The sequence below is a fragment of the Trachypithecus francoisi genome, unplaced genomic scaffold, assembly GCF_009764315.1.
Source record: "Trachypithecus francoisi isolate TF-2019V2 unplaced genomic scaffold, Tfra_2.0 Lachesis_group13, whole genome shotgun sequence".
In the NCBI taxonomy this organism is placed as follows: Eukaryota; Metazoa; Chordata; class Mammalia; order Primates; family Cercopithecidae; genus Trachypithecus; species Trachypithecus francoisi.
Window position 1 is genome coordinate 18,676,636 of NW_022681458.1, and position 19,039 is coordinate 18,695,674.

The window sequence follows — 19,039 nt, forward strand, 5'->3', positions numbered from 1 at the left end:
CCTTGTTTACCTAAAAATAATTTTCTCAGACCCAAATGGACTAGACCAACTGCTATGAGATGTATTCTCTCCCTCCCTCACTGCCTTTAAAAACCGCTCTCTTCTTTCCCTCTTTTCTTTTTCCTTTCCTATTTTCCTTCTTCCTTTCCTATTTTCCGTCTTCCTTCCTTTCTTCCCACAAACCACATGTTCTTTATTGTAAACCCGCTCACAAGTTCCCTGGGGGCTTCCCCAGCTGCAGAAACAAACCCACTTCGGCTGGCCTACACCACGTTTCAATGCGATGTCCACATCCTCATCCAGTCCCTTAATCCGAACTCATCCCGACTGATTTTTCGACGGGGAGAAGAGCGGCGCCAATGCTTTTGACAAATAACTGCGGGGGTCCTAATGGCGGTCACTGAGGCAGCGGCTGCGAAGGACCACGGGTTTAACCCGGGCATTCATCAATCCTGTATCATCACATCCGGACCGGAAGCTCATGATCAGGAACCTGGCGTTTTGATATCCTCCCCGTGAGCCCCCGGCAACCTTTCTGTGGGATTGAGGGTTTCTCGGCGTTTGCCCAAATTTTACTGCATCCTAAGAGTCACGCCTGGGGCTGGGCGGGTGGCCAGGAGCTTCTCTGCTCGACCGTGTCAGCCTGCTAGAGCTTGGCCCTTCAGACAGGACGAAAAAGGCCTGGCTGGCAGACGCCAACCCCGATCCTCACTAGGTCAGGGACATTATTTTGAATAGATCATAATTTCCTCTTAAGACCTGTGTTTGGCTGAGTATGAACTCATCCCTCAGAGGCCCCGAGAAGTTCATGGGCCGTGAAACCCTTGTGCCAGTGTCCCCAAGTGCGGAGGCTGTGCGCTGAAGGTTGCTTCGCAGCCCAGACGGAACTCACCCAAGCACGACTAGGCTGTAGATCCACGCATCCAAACGGGCTGCAAGGGAGAACCTTCAAGTCAACAAGGGCAAGCTCCACCCAGGCCTGGACAGCCAGCCCACTGTTAATTTCACCTGTAGCGTCTCTGAAACTGGAGGTAGAGGCAGAGGGGACAACAGAAGCTATGCCTCCCGCCCCTGTTTTTTTGTTTTTTGTTTTTTTTGGTCAAATTATCCAAATACTGTCTTCAAGGCTCCAGTTTCATTTCGAACGTGCACAGAGCGTGAGTGGAGGCTACGCTCGTTCACAACACCGGGAGTCCCCCTGATGCGTTCTGGGTAATTTGTTAGCCCGGGGAAACTCCACTGCCTCCCAAACCTGGGTTCAAGGATGCAGCGCGCGGGCCCTCGCCTTCCAAGCCCCACCGCTGGGGCATTCTTTTACCAATTAGCACCTGTACCGCGGCCAAATTTGGCACCAGGACTCCTTGACTCACCGGCTCCGGATAGGGAAGTGACCTGGACTCCCACCAAGCTGCAGGGATTGGGAGTGCGGTGGCTTGGGCCCCGGAGAGACTTCAGAAAGAAATAAAGGGGAGGCCCAAGCCTCGGAGATAGAAAAAGAGTGGCTGGAATCACCCGGCTTTCCTGAGACCTGTTGCGCCCGGTTCTGCGGAGTCCCCGGCTCTGAGCCGGGTTTAGTTTGGCGGAGTGCGGGCGCCCTAGGCTGGGAAGCCTCAGCCAACCTTTTTGTCCTGACCATCCCAGGTCGGACTTCTGGGACACAGGCCACAAGAAATTTAGATTCCCGAAGTCTTTGGATGTGGCCCAACTGTCCAGAGCCTAAGGGTGCGCATCCACCCCTCTCCGAGTCTCCGGGCACCTCTGGCCACTGCCCGGTGGAGAAGGGCCGAGCTGATCATCTGGATACATATGAACCTCAGAGCGCTTGGCAGAAGAGAAAGAGGCCGGAAAGGAGAGAAAATGAGTCGCCTCCTGATTCCAGAGTCACATCCTCGTGGCCTCCATTTGTACGATTTTATAGCAAGTGGAGGCTAGTTTATGAACCAGCCCCCCATGGACACTTAAGACCCGGCTCAGCCGGCAGTACCTCCGTTCAACTGTCTCGCGGACTCTGCAGTCTAAGGGACCGGGAGAAGGAAGCTTGAAGCGAGCGCCTCCCTCCAGCATCAGCCGGCTCTCAGGAGAGAAAACTGCCGGCAGGAGAGAGACGGGTGGACTCTGGGAGGGGCTGGCCAAGCCCCCGGCTCAAAAACAAATGAGACTCAGTCCTAGATGTTCTTTAACTGCTCGCGGCGTGCCAGAGCTTATTTTAGCTGAGAGTTGAGCCTACATTTGCCTTCTTCAAATTACACTTCGGGTACCTCCTTCACCCAACGATTACTGCTGACCCCAGAAAGTGCTCTGTCGGCTCTGCTCAACCTTTGGGAAGAAGAAAACTTGGAAAAGTCTAATTCTCAAAATGCTGTCTCTGAGAAGTGGCTTAAAAAATAAGGACACAGGCTTTGGGGACCCCAAGTCCTTAAAAAGAAAATAAGAACATTTTCCCCTTGAAAAAATTGAATCATTCTTTGTAAAACCAAGTTAAACAAGGCACATGCCTTCCTCATGGGTCCAGACATTTTGGGGAGTCTCCTGAGACCTGTCCCCGTGGCTCTGAGGGTCAACCAAGCCTTCTGGCATCAGGCAGGCTGAAAGCTTGTCTGTTTTCCCCTATGGTGGGTGGGTTTTTAAAGGACCAACTTGTGGACTGCTGAGCAGCTATACCCCAACCCTCCCGCCCCCCCCCCATCTTGCCTTCTGAGTTTGCCTTAATTAGGGAACGGTGAAGTAGGGTTGGGGGCCCGAGTTCACGTCAAAACTGTCAAAGGAGGTGGGGGAGGGGGACAGAGAGAGAGGAGTGGAGAACTCCTGGCGCAGGAAAAATTCAAAAATCGTAAAAGGAAAAGGGGGAACTTGAAGCCCAGAAGTCATTGTTTCCTTTATTTCAAAGGGAAAAACCTGCCCGATTCTCATCCTTTTGATTGATTAAGGCCCTGAATACCTCGCGGACCCGGAGTGACAGTCCCTGAATAGACTCGAGCGAATAAAGCGCAGTGCAGAGCGCGGGGCTGGCACTCGGGGGTGTAAAGGAGGCGAGTTCGCTGGCACTTACCAAGTTATAAATAAAAGGCTATGCACAATGGTACCTTCTCTAAGGACAGACAGCCTTTACAACACTCCTGGCGTCATATCCTGCTGGGGACACTTCAGCTCCTAGCCAAGACTTCGTTCCTTTTATTTTTCCAGCAGTTTAGTCTGAATGCCATAATAAATTCCTGAGAACAAACACTGCAGCCGGGCAAAACTTTAACATATAGACACATCTCTGTCGACGCATCGGGGATCAACACGTGGAGATTTAGAGCCGCAGCTTGCCAGAGCTGTTTTTAAATCAAGGAGAGGAGCTGGGTTTTTTCCTGCACCCTCCCCCCATACCCCCAGCCTTCAACTAACAAGTGCTTGGGCCTAGCGTCGGCTGCCTGTGCTTCACACTAGCCCAGCTTGCAAACGGAGAAGACAAAAGAACATCAGCGCACCCTGGACTCACTCCCGGGAGAAACCCCATCGGGAGGACCCCTTAACAAGCCTAGGCCAAGGGGCACTGACCATAGGAAGGAAAGCTAAATATGTCTGGGGCCCCAGATGCCTTCTTATTGGAATTGTGCCCCCTCCAGTGGCAGTAAGCCAAGAGAAATGAGAGCGAGACCTACAGGTAGAAAAAATGAGACGGAGAGAGACACAGGAAATCACAAGAGGAATAGAGGCAGAGCGAGACACACAGAGAGAGACACAGAAAGAGACAGAGAGACAGAGAAATAGAAAGTCAAGGAAAGAGAGATCAGAGAAACACAAACACAAACACACACACACACACACACACACACACAGAGTGACAGAGACAGAGAGACAGACTCTTCTCCACCCTCAGCTACTGCCATTTCCCTAGGGCTGTCTCTCTCAGTTTCCACCAGGCCACCATTCTCTCCTGGGCAAGGGGCGCAGCGCGGGTCCCCCTCGGGGCCGGCGGAGGCCTCGGCACCACCAGAGATGGGAAGAGAAAGTGGCCGCTGTCGCCCAATCAGCGCGTGTCTCCGCCACCCGGGACGGTCTCCCCATCGGCCAATCGCAGCTCAGGGCTCCTGACCAAGCTTTGGGTAAAAGAACTAATAAATGCTCCCGAGCCCGGATCCCCGCACTCGGTGTCACCACAGGAGGAGACTCAGGCAGGCCGCGCTCCCGCCTCACCCGACTCCCCGGCTCGCTGTGGCTCTCTGAGCCCCTTTTCAGGGACCCCAGTCGCGGGAGCATTTGCCCGGACTCGCACCAAACTTTTCCGCCCTGGGCTCGGGATCCTGGACTCCGGGGCCTCCCCGCCCTCCCCTTTCCCGGGTTCCAGCTCCCGCCTCTGGACTAGGAACCGACAGCCCCCCTCCCCGCGTCCTTCCCTCTCTCTCCAGCCGTTTTGGGGAGGGGCTCTCCACGCTCCGGATAGTTCCCGAGGGTCACTCGCGCCTCACTCGCCTTTCCGTTTCGCCTTCACCTGGATATAATTTCCGAGCGAAGCTGCCCCCAGGATGACCACGCTGGCCGGCGCTGTGCCCAGGATGATGCGGCCGGGCCCGGGGCAGAACTACCCGCGCAGCGGGTTCCCTCTGGAAGGTAAGGGAGGGCCTCAGGGCGCCGCCTGGATCCCGGGGCCTGGGACCGGCTGCTTCACCCCATCCCCAGGCTCCACAGGCTCCTTTGGTGCTTCCAGTAAGCCCATTCCCCGGGCACCCCACACCCCAAGAAGCACCAGTCGGGGGCGAGAACCTACTCGATTTCCTTTCTGCAAATGGAGCGCGCTGCTCTCTTCAAATCTTGACGGAGCTGGGCGGCCAGGCCTGCAGCGGGCCAGGGCGACTTGCCCCTGTTGTTTTGGAAATGCCGCGGCGGAGAAGGAGGTGAAAGAGCTCCTGAGCTGCAGAAACAACTTCTCCGCAATTTGTCCACTCGAAATGATCTCGAAATTGCGCCCACACTTGTGAAACATGTCAGTTCGGGAAGCATTTTTTTGCCCTGCAAAATTGTAGTGGCTAACGCCGCGCCATTGTGATTGGAATTTTTAGAATAATTAAATAAATTAGAATTCTATTTGTGTCAAATAGCGTCTAGAACTTTCTGTAACTTGTTTAGGAATCGCTTTTCAGTCCACTTGAAGATTCTGGGAATCCCGAGGAGACAGGGAGCCTTGCAAGCCTGAGCCGTTTCCAATGGTTTTCGAGGTTAGGGTGCCCCAGCAGAGATGCTCAACGCCCCCACCCCCACCCCCTTCACACTCAGCCTAGAGTAGAATGTAACACCCACAGGAAGAATGGGGGCTAGGGGACCCAGGAGCAGTCCAGCCGCTGCTGTGGTCTCTGTCCCAAGATGTAACAGGTGACACAGGCACTGCTGCTTGGGCCTCCTTTCTGGACCCGCTTTGACTCTTGGCTGCTGCACTTTTGGCTAGAAACCCCAAGGGCTATCAGCTTGCCCAAGTCCCTTAGAAAGGGAGCGATCCCAATTGGACAGGGATCGGTGGGATCAGAGTTCATCAAGGCCAGCGCCTGGGCGAACTTCTCTTTGCCAGGCGGCTGTTTCTAGAACAAGCTAGACAGTCTGCCAGCTACAGGTTCTCCTAAGTTGCCACTCCTCCCGGGCCCGAAGGGGAAGATGCTTTCTCTGGGGAGAATTATTTTGCCCCACTTGCTGTCTTTACACAAGGTTACACGCGCTATATTGCTGAATAATTTGAACAAATGTGATTGAAAGGAGGTCGGAGTCTGGGAGTCCGATGTCGAGCAGTTTCAGTGTCGGTGCTGTAACATGAGGATGGGCCAGAAGACTGTGAAATTATATGCTGCTGTTCTTTGTTTTTTATTTTCCTCCAGTGACTTTTCCCTTGCCCCTCTTTTTCACCTTCCCACAGTGTCCACTCCCCTCGGCCAGGGCCGTGTCAACCAGCTCGGCGGCGTTTTTATCAACGGCAGGCCGCTGCCCAACCACATCCGCCACAAGATCGTGGAGATGGCCCACCACGGCATCCGGCCCTGCGTCATCTCGCGCCAGCTGCGCGTGTCCCACGGCTGCGTCTCCAAGATCCTGTGCAGGTATCAGGAGACCGGCTCCATACGTCCTGGTGCCATCGGCGGCAGCAAGCCCAAGGTGAGAGGGCGGGCCTTGCCCTTCTGGCTCCCAGACTGTGGTCCCCTGTTTTGGGGAAGAGTGGGCAGGGGGGAACGGCTGGCATCTGGGGCTCTCCAATGAGTTATTTTTGAAGTTTGTGAAGGTGTGTAAAGGGGTGTGTGTGTGTATGTGTGCGCGCACCCTGGACACTTCTTGATGAACACTTAGGGAAAGCTCTCTCCTTTTTGCAAAGGAGAAATCACATTTGTTTTTTAAAGCCCGTAAGCCTTGCAATCCTCATCAAATTATTTTAATAGATAAACACTTAAAGCAGGCAAGCTGTATGTGCCCACCTGTTGCGGATTTCTTCCTTAGGTGTCTTCCCAGCTCCCACCCATGGCACTGTCCTTTCCAAAAAGAATGTAAGGAACCTCTTCAGGTTTCATACTGGTTTGTTTCCGAAACCCCGCCCTCAGTCTCCCCCAGTGCAAACTGTTTTCAATGAGTCAAAAACTAGGATGATTAGTTTTCTTTGTAATAAGCCAATGACTCCATTAAAAAATATAAGCAGTTTGGTGCTATCCTCAAATTATTTTGGTTCCCTTCTTAAAAAGAAAGAGTCAAGCCAACTAGGGTTGAGTGGGAGGAATTTACACAAGGTCTGTCTTTTCTTCCAGTTGCCACGGGGCAAAATCAAGAGGGTTATGGTAAACCGAAGACCTCCAAACACCCTCCTCTTCCTTCCCATCTACTGAAACCCTTTCACAGCCTTTCTAAGAATCTTTGGAACCTTCTTCTTCTTTAAAAAAGTATATATACCGGGGGTGGAGAGAAGAGTCAGTCTCTCTTATTTATGTTTGTCATCGACTCGAAGTTTTAAAAACCTAAATAGGTACCTTTACATTTCAGTCTTCACTTTAGCATAAATATCCCTTTGGAAAAGCACAAGTGGAAGATTTAACTTAATTTTTCAGCTCCTTTTTCAAGCATTGCTTTTTAAGTTTCGTTTTCATGTTGGTTCTGTGTAAGGAGTTGCCTTATTTCCAGTGATGAGAAAGGACAACCCCACCCCACCCCATCAAGATGTTATAATTCTTTTGAATTTAGCCAGGTTGTCTGGGGCCTGTCTCGGGGAGGTGGAGGCTTCCCAGGCTGCTCCGGCATGGGATGTGTTCTTGTCTGTCTCTTTCTAAAGTGCTTCAGAGAGTTGGGGTCTTTTTGCTAACAAAGGGGGACCATCCCAGAGGATTCAGGGAGGAGCATCCCGACAGGCCCAGAGGCTGTGGGGCCGCCGCCACCTGGCCCAGGATACCGGGTACCAACGCCTGCCCGCCTGTTCTCTTAAAGCAGGTGACAACGCCTGACGTGGAGAAGAAAATTGAGGAATACAAAAGAGAGAACCCGGGCATGTTCAGCTGGGAAATCCGAGACAAATTACTTAAGGACGCGGTCTGTGATCGAAACACCGTGCCCTCAGGTACTAGGCCCATTAACGTCTCCCGGAGGCGCGATAGTCAGTCGCTATTACCCCGCAGGTACAACAAGACGTAATCACCCCAATTATCGGTCTCAGCTATTGGAAGGTGGCCTCTCCCGAGGCCCTGAAATGTTTAACAACCAGGCGTTCTTGGCAGTTTATGGAGGGAGGGGTGAAATCCTTGTCTTGGGGGCGGAGGGTGGCGAGACCACCGCTGAGGACTCCCCAAAGAAGATTTCTGACTAGAAGACAGGGCAGGAAACTTGAGGCGGAGGCAGAGCGTTTATTAATATTGATGTTCCCTTTTAAAGAGAAACAAATGTTTTGGTAACCCCAACCGAAGGGAGATGGGGCCCGCGCCGGGAGGGACTTTGCCGTGTGCGCAAGACCGTGGAGGCTTTCACAACGGCCCCGATTGCCCCCGAGAGTCTCAGGGACGGTCAGGAGCCCCCTGCCACGGCAGCCTGGGGGAGGCGGAGGGAGAAGAGGGGCGAGCACGGGGCCAGCGCGAGGGCGCACGGGAGGGTTTGTTTTTAATTAAAAGGAAACTCCCTTTTTCCCTCTGCGAGAAACATATATTTCAGAACATGGATTTGTTTACCAGACTGGAATCTGGAAAAAATAAGTGGGAGAGAGTGCATTTTCTTTTGATTTTTACAATAGGAAACGATTCTACAGTTGAAATTTAAACCCTTTATACCCTTAAAAAAAAAAAAAAAGGAAGAAAAGAAAAAAAGAAACTTGACAACGGGGGTGGGGGCAGGGGGGTGGACAGGTCGGCTTTGGTTCTTCCTCCCTTAAGGCGAACCGCAGGATCCATGCATTTAGGTGGGGAGGAAGGAGGATACCCCGTGGGCTGGTGGAAGAATTCTCTTAGATTGGAGACCAGAGCCCGATCTTTGGAGTCCAAGAAGGGAAATGCTTCCTGCCCAGAATCGAGGGACAAAGATGGCATCCGGCCCTAACCTGGAGGCACGGTTTTCCCAGGCTCCGTCTTTCAGTACCGAGATACAGATAATAGGGAGGGGGGTTTGAGTGGCAGGGTGAGAGGGCTGGAGAAGGATGTGGCGCCCAGGGATGCAGGAGGGGACACCCGAGCAGTGCAGGGCAGCGGCTCTAGGGCCCTGGCTGGGGGTTGGAGGGGGGCGCTCCTTCCCGCACAGTCCCTCTTTTCTCAGCTATGTGCACTCCCTTGCTTCCTTCCTCCTCCCGCCCCCAGTGAGTTCCATCAGCCGCATCCTGAGGAGTAAATTCGGGAAAGGTGAAGAGGAGGAGGCCGACTTGGAGAGGAAGGAGGCAGAGGAAAGCGAGAAGAAGGCCAAACACAGCATCGACGGCATCCTGAGCGAGCGAGGTAAGAGGTGGCGCCTTGGGCGGCGCACTCGCTGGAGACCTTGGCGGGCATCGGCTCCCTGACATTGCGGATCTAAAGGCAGCCAAGCCCAGCTCGGATCAAAGTCCCTTCATGCTCAGTGTCTCTGCGCCTGAGTAAGGGCATGGAAGTGGAAGACCAGAGGGACACTAGGAATTAAAACAAACATTTCTATTCTGCCTAGTTTTTCCGTGTTGTAAATCTTTCTTTCTTACCACTGTCAGCCCCTGGGATTCTAAAACTGTGAATTGCGCTCTATTGGAGGGGGTAGGGGAAGCTGTTACTCTCTTGCCATTAAACATGAGACTGGGCATCTCTGAGCAATTGCAGGGCCGGGGATGGAGGGTACTTGAATCTTCAGAAGTTGAAGTAGCTTTTATGCTCTCAGGAAAGGCCCTGGTCTCCGGAGTTTCCCCGCAGTAAAGGAGAGAGAGACAGAGAACTCTTTTGGGCAATGGCCCTCCAAAAGTTGCCCCCACATTGGCTGCCTTATAAATGTGTGTGTGTGTTTACTGGCTTGATTTGTTTGAAATTAATTTTCAAATGTGACGGGGTTTAACCTGTGTGTGTCTGGGAATTGAAAGGAACCCAAGCTCTGGGTTACAAATTGAAGGGATCTGGGTTCTTATAGTGCGGGCACCCTCTGTCTTCTAGGGGTACGGACCCCCACTTCCTTTTTGGCTGTGCACTGTCAGCACTAAGAAAAAAAAATCTCCCTCATGGGAGACAGAAGTGCAGCTTGCTTCCCCTTCACCGGCTACAAGTCATCCTCAAACTTTAAGTGTACACACGCTAAAAGAAAAAAAGAAAAGAAAAGAAATGCCATCAGAGTTGAACCAGGAAGGGATCATTGCAGTGGGAGATGGGGGGATTGTGTCTCAGTGGCTTTGGCCTTGGAGATGGTTGCCCCTTTTCAAATGCACAAATGGTCAACAGTGGCCAGGGACCCCACTCGCGCCTGAAGTTTCCTCACCTGGGACCTGGAGTGCACTCGGCAAAGTTAGTTTTGGAGTTGCCAGAGGGACAGGCGGCTTTCCAGGTGGGCTCAGAGCCGTCGCCGACTGCGACTAGCTGGGTCTGAGCCCTTCCCAGAGTGGCATCCAAGTGGGACTTCTTTTATCTTCATTGCCCAACTCTGGGGCAGCCACTGGCTCTCCTGAGCAGCTGCTTTACAAAGAAACGCAAGATCTGTACTCAACCTGGGAGGAACGTTTAGATTTAGAAGTTACAGACCCAAATGGCTGATTTGTGGGAAAAACAAATGTAGATACTCTGATGCACACAAGAAATCAAAGACATGTTCAACTACAGCAGGTTGGGCAGGGAGATGCTTCCTTTGCTTTATGACAGAGGCCTCCTACCAACTCAGCCTAAATCCTCTTTTTGGAGAGTGCATTTTTCTGCCCCGGTCTCTGAGAAGATACCTTGGCTTTTATAGCAGGCCTAGCTGCAGCATAGAGGTGCTGAGAAGGGAGGAAGGTAGGGAGTCAGACAACCCCAAACCAAATGTGTTCCTGTGGGCAATGGGGAGAAGAGCCCAGAGCAGTCACAGAGGCTGGGGACTCACGGCTTTGCTACTTGTTGCTGGAGGCACCGGCATGGCAGGCTGGCTGCTCTCTCGCAGTACAGGCGACTGAGGCCCAGGAGACAAAACGTCCCAAATGAGCTGGTCAAACATTTGTACAACTTTTCCAGCTTTTACAAAGAAGGCCTTCTCTACACAATCTACACTTGGAGATGAACTTGGGAGACAAAGCCTGGAGAGTCCATTGAAACTCACACTTTAGCTCAGCCCAGACAAAGCTCCAGCTCGGAGCAGCTTGATGTGAACAAAGGAAGGCAACCTTTTTATAATTCAAGGAGAAAAGAAGAGAAAACAGCACCACAAAAGGCTGAGAATAGACATTATGGGCTTGCAATGAGGGATGAATTATTCAATGAGCCCCAATAGCTGCTGCGCCAGGAAGTTTTATGGACTCTCCAGCGTGGAAAAAGTGGCCATTTCACCTACAAAATGTTTCTAGTCTTTTGGGCTGTCTAGCTGGGCCAGCTGCTATTCAAGGGCAATTGCTACCATTTTTAAAATCAGAGTATTCTCCCCAGTGGGGGCTGTGCTGTTGGAAACACACACACACACACACACACACACCTTGGAGACTGAAGCCTAATTTAATTTGGGGTTGTCAAGGAAGATGCAGTGTCAGTCTCTTCAGCACCTCTAGCTCCTTTTTAGATGAGCCCTGGAGGGCAAGAGGGGCCCAGAGAAAGGACAGAGTGAGGTGTAGTTTGAAGTCTAGAAACTTCAAACCTTCTTTCTGTTGTTTGGGCATCAAAAATCCCAGGCTGCCCGCTTGTAAAATAGAATGAATGTTGATAAAGCGCTCCTAGCGCCCTGGCAGAGAGGGAGGAGAAATCTGAGAGAGGAGGGACTTTGGGGTCCCCTGACCAGTGTGGTGTATTCTTGCCTCTTTCCAGTTAGTGGGTCTGGTGGGTGCTGCTGAGCCTTGCTTTTCAAGGGACATCTTTGGCCTGAGGTCTGCTTGGCAGACACTGGGACAAAAGGATTGAGCCACCTTGAATGAGATCAGAATCACCCTCATTCTTCTCTCCAGTGTCTTTCTCTCAGATGGTCCTCTTAACTTTCCCAACTTTCCCTTTTCCCTCGCTCAATCCAAGAGCTGAGTAGCTTGCGGAGCTAGTGCGCTCAGGCCCGCTCTCCCTAACGGGCGCGCACTAAGAATGATGCACCCTTGCTGCATCCATCCTTCCAGCTTCATACCTCAGGAGAAAGGAGAGGAGGGCTGGGCCGCTCACGAACACTACCCCCGCCCGCTATCGCCAATCCCCCTAGCCCCTGGCCAGCACTGAGACTGGAGCAGGGGTAGCCGGGGGAGCCAAGTCGTGGCCGAGGCATCCGGGGCTGTGGGCACGGCCCTGCGCAGCGGCCGCTCAATGGGCGCCTCTGTTCCTCCCCCGGCTCGGCCGAGCTGGCCCGCGGGCGCCGCCACAATGGGCTGGGCCCCCACTCCTGCGCTCTGCGCCAAAGCGCCGCGCCGCGCCGCCCCCTCCCCTACTCTCTGGACGGCTCGAAGCTTAGCTCGCCGGGCTGCAGCCGACTCAATTGCCTCCTTTATGTCCTTCTCACTTTCATCTAGACACAGCCCGCCTCCCCCCTTCTTCTCCTCTTTTTTTTTCCTCCCTTGCCTGAGGCTCACATTAGTGAAATTTCTGCAACCTCCCCCCATTTTTTTCTTATTTTAAAGAAAGCCCTTAACACAAAAGCGGTGACTAATCAATAGAAACTGCCCCTTCATCATCTCCTCCTCCTCCTCCACCCCTCCTTCTTCTCCTCCAGCAGAGTGACGCTTTTCCTGTTTGTGAGTTTTGGGAAACATTTTTGCTTTGTGCAGTAATGGAATTAGAGGACAGTTGAGGACTGTAAATGGACACGCGACTGCAAGACTCTCGCTTAAATATTTAGATGCAACGTTACAATTACTGACTTGTTGTAGTGGCTTTGAAGTGGCAGCTCCGGAGTGCAGGGGGAGAGAGGCCAGATTGCCAAATTGATGTTTTGATTGGGGACTGGCGATACACTCGCATAAGACTTTCTTCCCTTTTAAAATCACAAGTGAGCGTGGGAGGTTTGCGACAATTTAAAAGATACCGCTAAGAGATCTCACGCATAGGTCGGTTGGGGGCTTATATTCCTTTCCTATCTGTCCCCTCCTATTTGACGTTTACAAAAAAGAGTGCTTTCTTAAAAAATTGGAGAAAGTAAAAGTGACAAAAGTTTTGCTCAAGTTTCCATTTTATTTGTAAGCTTGTCAGCTTTTGTAAAGTTCACGAGGACGACTTCAGCTTTTTTGGGGGGAGGTAGGGGAAGATAAATCAGTTTAAAACGTAGAAAAGCATTAAAGGTCTTTGGAGTATTTTATTTCCAGTGAAATCATGAAAAGAGCACTCTTACCATTAAGGGACTGCTGAAATCAAGGAAAACGAAGGGTCATTTCTTTTCCCGTTACTGAGCAGGAAGGGACATTTTGGTTCAAGGTTGGGAGGAAGGGAAGGCAGGGGACGAAATTTCCCATAGATTAAAATCATTGGGTGTAGGATCGCAGGTTTATGGCCTCGGATCCTTTATTCAAGTGGACGGACCAGCCCGCTCTCCAAGTCCGTTTGTTAGGATCACGAATTTGACCTCAACGTCGTCTCGATTCTTTAGAGTAAACTTCATATTTTCTGAAGTCCTTGCAAAACTCAACAAAGAAATACCACCCATTTAAAAAAGTGTTGGAAGTATCAGAAGTTGAATTCTATTAGAACACCACGCCGTGTTCTATTTGTTAATGTCGCGGTAACAATTTTCCTGCTGCAACGACTTGAAAGGAAACACCAGAGTTCAGCTCCTAGCTTTTTCTTTTCGCTTATTTGGTTTGGTTGACTGCTGTGTGCTTACCTTCTAGCCTTATTGAAAACATGCAGATTTTCTAATTAATGCTTGAAATCGTATGTTTATTTTGGGGTTTGATTTGATTGTTGATAGCACCGGAACCAGGACGTAGGGGCTTCTACTGCGTAATAATTACTGAAGGGTCATTTAAAAGTCCCCAGGGCTGAGCAGTAAAACCCACCCGGGCGATGAGGCGGAACCAGTCAGCGCGCAGCGGTTCAGGCGAGTGGAATATACAGAAATCGATCACGTGAATAGGAGCGTGGCCGCTAAATCCGAACGGCTTCAGCGTCCATGAATGCGTATATTTTGAGAACAACAACAAAAAATTCTTCCTACTATGAGACTAAATGTTTAAGTTGTACATAAGTAGATGGCCAATGAAAATGAAAAGCTGCAACAGTAACAACAAACAAACGCTGAGAAATAGAGTTTGGCTTGGGCTGGAACAGAGCATGTTTTAAGTTCGATTGGATTCTGTATGACAGGTAACTTATCCATGAGGGTAAATAAAGATTAAAGAACAGTTTAGAATGTACATATATAACTAACAAGACACTAAAAGGCAATTAAGCAGTCAGTTTAATGTCTTATCTCACTGGCTGCTCTGGGGTTGTTCTACAAGTAGGAATTAAAATCTGAAAAGGAAGTTTTCAGCAGCTCTGGCCAAATATTGATTAAGTAGCTGTTTGTGATACCATTGTTACGCATTAAAAGGCCGGGAGCGCGGCCCCTCAGTGGTCATCTTCCATTGTGCGGGGTTCTTAACCACAGAGATCAAAGCAGGATCATTTCAATTTATCTGTCCTGGAAAATCCTTCTTTTCCTCTGAAATCTCTAAGGAGGAATTGACCAAATTCTCTTTAAGAAATAGGAACTGAAACCAGTTACATGTTGTAGGTTTGTAGAGAAGACTCATGGGGTGTTTTTAATTATCCTATCGTGATTTCTTACTTAGAACTGAGGCTATGATGATGAATTTATCATCAAATAGATTCTCATTTTGTCGGGCGGCGGGTGGTAGAAAGCATGGCAGCTACTACCTGTCTGTTGCTAAATTTCTAAATACAAAAGTTTCCCTAAATTTGTCTTCCAAGCTGGAATTTAATGAAAACATAGCAGATTTTTATGTAAAATTAGGTGGGGAATAATTAAATACACAGGAATCTGAGAGTTATATTGACTACATCTCTCTACCCGTGTTTCCATAATTTCTGTGTTTATAGATGGTTAGGTGATTCTCATGTATATTTCTAATCCTCTATAATTTAGGAATAGATATGTGTTTATGTGTACAGTATGTGCATTGTTAGAGTTTAATTCTTACACTAAGAATTATGCTGGCACTAAACTATATTTAGTTGCACAAAATGAAGATATGTTTGTCCTATGGACTGCACTTTCTAAAGTCATCAGAAACTGAGGTAACAGCACAACCTCCCAGTTGTTGAATGCCAGGAGAAATATTTCCTTGAATCATTTTACGACTCTTTTAAACTGTTGATTCTGAGATGAACTATTAGACTTTTGTTTAAGAACTCAATGTATTTGCATAGGTTTTTCTTTTATTATGAAAGCAAAACTTCTGCAAAGGAATCTTTTGGAAATACCATTTCTGTGCTTAATTTGCAAATTCCAACAAATAGCACTAACTGAGGTTGTACAATTCATGCCAGATTTAGGCTTTGGATATATAACTGTGCATCATGGATCTGCCTGTGTGTGAGGTTTTCAAATCTCATTCTTTGTGCTCATTTGAGTACTAAAAAATTGTGCATGAGGCTTTATTATGTTATTTTTTACTCTTGTTCGCTCTTGAGCAAGATGAATCTTGGCATAGAGAGCAGAATTTTGGTGGGTATTATCTAATATTTTCTATTATAATCCTCCTATTAATTAATAATCTATCTGTGCTTAAATGCTCTCTGATGTAAAATATTTACTACCAAACATTGCAGTGTGGAACAACTGCCTGAAATAGATTAAGCCAGAAGTTACAGTTAGCTCAGATTTGTTATGGTTCCCATGTCCTGGGTCCAGATATAGCATTAAATAGTTCTTTGTTGTGTATTTCAAATGTATATTTCATATACATACAGAGTTCAAGAACTTTTCTTCCTTGTGTATTAGGCTGTGTATTCATACACTGCCCCAGGGACAGCAGCTTCCAGCTCCAAACTGGGCTTCACCTCAGTACCAACTCAAAATTGCTGACCCAAGAACCGGCTGCCTTTAGTTGGGGAATTGTGAAAAAGAATTTCAGATATTTCTGAGAAAATTCAGATATTGCCATCTTTCTGGAAGATAAACACCAAAGCAGCAATAGGTATTATAATTCTATAATAGATGAATAATAGGTGTTATAATTTCTTACCTTCAATACCTATTTTATTTCTTTCCTTCCTAATAAAGGTTAGTGAGAAGACTAATCCCCTAATGGCTATCCTCTGCCCTATTGGGAAAGATATTTTTGTCCCATTCACACCAGTCTTCGGTAGAGCAAGACACAACTCAGCTTTTAGCTCTACCCTACAGTGTTGGGAAGTACTGAGCTCCAATAGCATTGTGAGCTTTTGCTGGAAGCAGAGTACCTCTTCTTTAGGAAAGCTTCCTTCAAATTATCTAAGCTGAGATTATGCTCCAAAATGAACAGAATACATATATTTTCAATTTTTAGTTGGAATATGCACAGTTATCAAAATGCCTATTTAACGTTATAAAACATCGATTCAAGAGAGAATAATTAGAAAGTTTCACCGTTGTCAAAGGGAGATATGAAAATCGTGAAATATAGTTATTGAGGACAGTTGAAGAATAATAGGTGTTATAAATTCTTATCTTCTTCTTTTCCTTCTTTCCTTCCTGATAAATCTTTTTAAAAACCACCAACAGGTAATTTCTGCTGTAGAAGTGGCCACTTGTCTTTGAAAATGAAATTGTATTGAATAAAGGGCAACAGTGTTAAGAATTTGATTTGATGCACGTTTCTTCTAGGAGAAAGGAAAATCTTGAGAAAGCATTTTGCCTTGCACATTGCATACAGCAAAATTCATAGCATTTTACATTTTGCTGCAGGATTTTAAGTGAAACAAAACAAAACAAAACACCTCCACTTTGTGGTATAGTAAGTTGATCAAAGTAGTCTGAGTTTTTATGTCCACCTCTTACTGAGGTGATTGATAAATTACCATCCCTAGCAAAACAGATTAAAACTCAAGGTAGGCAACTATTAAACTAGCTGTATGTTTGGCTCCTTAAGCTCATTCAGTAATTCCTCGACTACACTTTCTTATGTATTTTTATTTGGCCATATTTACTGTATCTGTAATAGTATGTGAATATCAACTCTGAATTCTAGAAGCCAATTCCCCATGCATCTTGGGCCTAATCCAATATATTCTGTTTAAAAATAGCTGATCAAGCCGCCGGGCGCCGTGGCTCACGCCTGTAATCCCAGCACTTTGGGAAGCTGAGGGAGATAGATCACCTGAGGTTAGGAGTTTGAGACCAGCCTGGCCAAATGATGAAACCTCGTCTCTACTAAAAATATAAAAATTAGACGGGTGTGATGGCACATGTCTGTAACCCCAGCTACTTTGGAGGCTGAGGCAGGAGAATTGCTTGAACCTGGGAGACGGAGGTTGCAGTGAGCTGAGATCGTGTTACTGCACTTCAGCCTGGATGACAGAGCGAGACTCTGTTTCATAAAAATTAAAAAAAAAAAAAATAGGTGATCAAAATGCTTTGTGACAGGGATAGGAGACTTCTTGGTTGAACAACATAGGATTGACAGAGAGGAAATACCATTGATTTTTAGCACTTAAAAATTTATAGGATCATATGGATAATTCAAGTAGTATAGTTTTATCAAGACTTAAATGTAGATTTTCAAAATTTTTATAATTGAAAAGTAGGCATATTTATGGAGACAATGGTGGAATTAAATACATTTGGTCTTGTGTTAATGGTTGGAAATAATAAGTAAGTTAGGGTAGAATATTAAGAACGAAAAGTTAACTGCTGTGAAATTTGTGTTGCACCGTGGAATTATTGTGTACTCTCATAATAAATGCTGATATGCTAACATACACATTTGCATTTTAATAGAAAGTCTGCATTTGCATTTTGTGATTTTTACAGGTACACAGATATGCTAAATGTATATATATACATAAAGTGAAAGTGACTTTTAAATATATCCCTCTTCTCCCCCCAACCTTTTTGTGGCAAACTCTAGTGTAGGCATAACTTACCCAGTTCACAGGCTCTTGGTTCTTGCCCAGTTCATTGGCCCTTGCCTTTGCGTACTAACTTCCTAGTTTCTTTTATACTACCTCTTTCTTTCAAGAAGCATTTCATTTTTAAATGATTATAGATTCATACAATCTGTCTCCAAACATATATTTAAATTCTTTCAATATTCAAATGTAATATCATGATTAAGAAAATCTTGGCCAAAGCATGTGTGCATGTGTGTGTCTTAATCATCATGGTTGAGCTTAACCTGAACTAAAGAAAATTAATTGGTCCAATTCATTTTATTATAAGAAAAGCAATAGGTTTCTTCTTTATGAATCCCCACTTGGCCAGTTTCCCAATTGAGGTTCACTAAAGCAACTGAATGCTTTTTGTCTCGTTTGATTTAAACACACTCCAAAGTACCTTTTCAGATCTTTCTTGCATTGTGAAAGCACAGTACCCAAGGTGAAAGTGGTCTGTTCTTGCATCACCAATTTTGCTCTAAAATTGAGACCAAGCACATTTTAGTTGTGACCTCTTGAACTTCAGTTTTGACATCTCTAAGATAGGGAACTGCATACCAGCTTTCCAGGATTCTGTGAGAACGAAATGAGAAGGTGCATATTATGTGCAAATTACACTTAGCAGTAAAACTCAAAAGTCTTGTTCAGAGGAAAAAAATCTCTGAACACGCAGAAAGTGACCAGCCTACAAACTAGCAGATGGGCTCTGCCCAAGGGCAGATAAAGCCTAATTCAGGGCTTAGAAACAACAATGAAGACCAAACACACACACATACACACACACACACACACACACACAGACACACACCCACACCACAAAGTCCGCTTTCGCCAAGTCAAAAAATTGAGTTTATGAGTAACTATTTAATATAAATAACTTCAATTTAATGGGTATAAAAAATAAAATTCTAAAACCATTAGCTGAGATGTCAAAACATGCCTCTTAATTACTTTTCTTCCCAGTTTAAAAGGTTACTTTGCTCTTTTAGATTAACTTGGCTTTTTTTGAAACTCCAACTCAAACTTTTTTTTTGTATTTGGCACAAGTTTTTTCAGCAGGGCAGGAATTGACAAACACGTTGCTTTTTGAAAATGAGTCTCATATATCCATTCTTATTCCTAAAATGCTGTTACAGTGTTTCATTTTGTGGAATTGCTTTTGCACAGTTTCTCATTATATCCCCTCTTCAGCCTGCTTCATTGTTCTTAAAGGTCTTTATGGCTCTGCACGTGAGGTTGTGTGCATTCTTTTTTCTTTGTGCATGATTCTTCTTAATTCCCTCTCCTTTAAAACTGGAGCTCAGAAGTTTTAAGGATACCTTCCAAAGTAGCATTCTTCAAGCTGAAGGATACATTTTAATGACCTTTCTGTTTCATTTTCCTCCATTTAG

At 47.2% G+C, this 19,039-nt stretch overlaps 1 protein-coding gene across 1 annotated transcript in view; it reads left to right on the forward strand.

The window, feature by feature from the left end:
* Positions 1 to 4,129: 4,129 nt before the first annotated feature.
* Positions 4,130 to 19,039, forward strand: part of PAX3 (paired box 3) — a 101,063-nt gene continuing 86,153 nt past the window's right edge. Inside the window, exons 1-4 of the mRNA XM_033230071.1 lie at positions 4,130 to 4,596; positions 5,888 to 6,123; positions 7,432 to 7,561; positions 8,781 to 8,915. Coding sequence (XP_033085962.1) covers positions 4,512 to 4,596; positions 5,888 to 6,123; positions 7,432 to 7,561; positions 8,781 to 8,915 — 586 coding nt within the window. The 5' untranslated portion in view covers positions 4,130 to 4,511. The remainder of the gene's footprint in view (positions 4,597 to 5,887; positions 6,124 to 7,431; positions 7,562 to 8,780; positions 8,916 to 19,039) is intronic.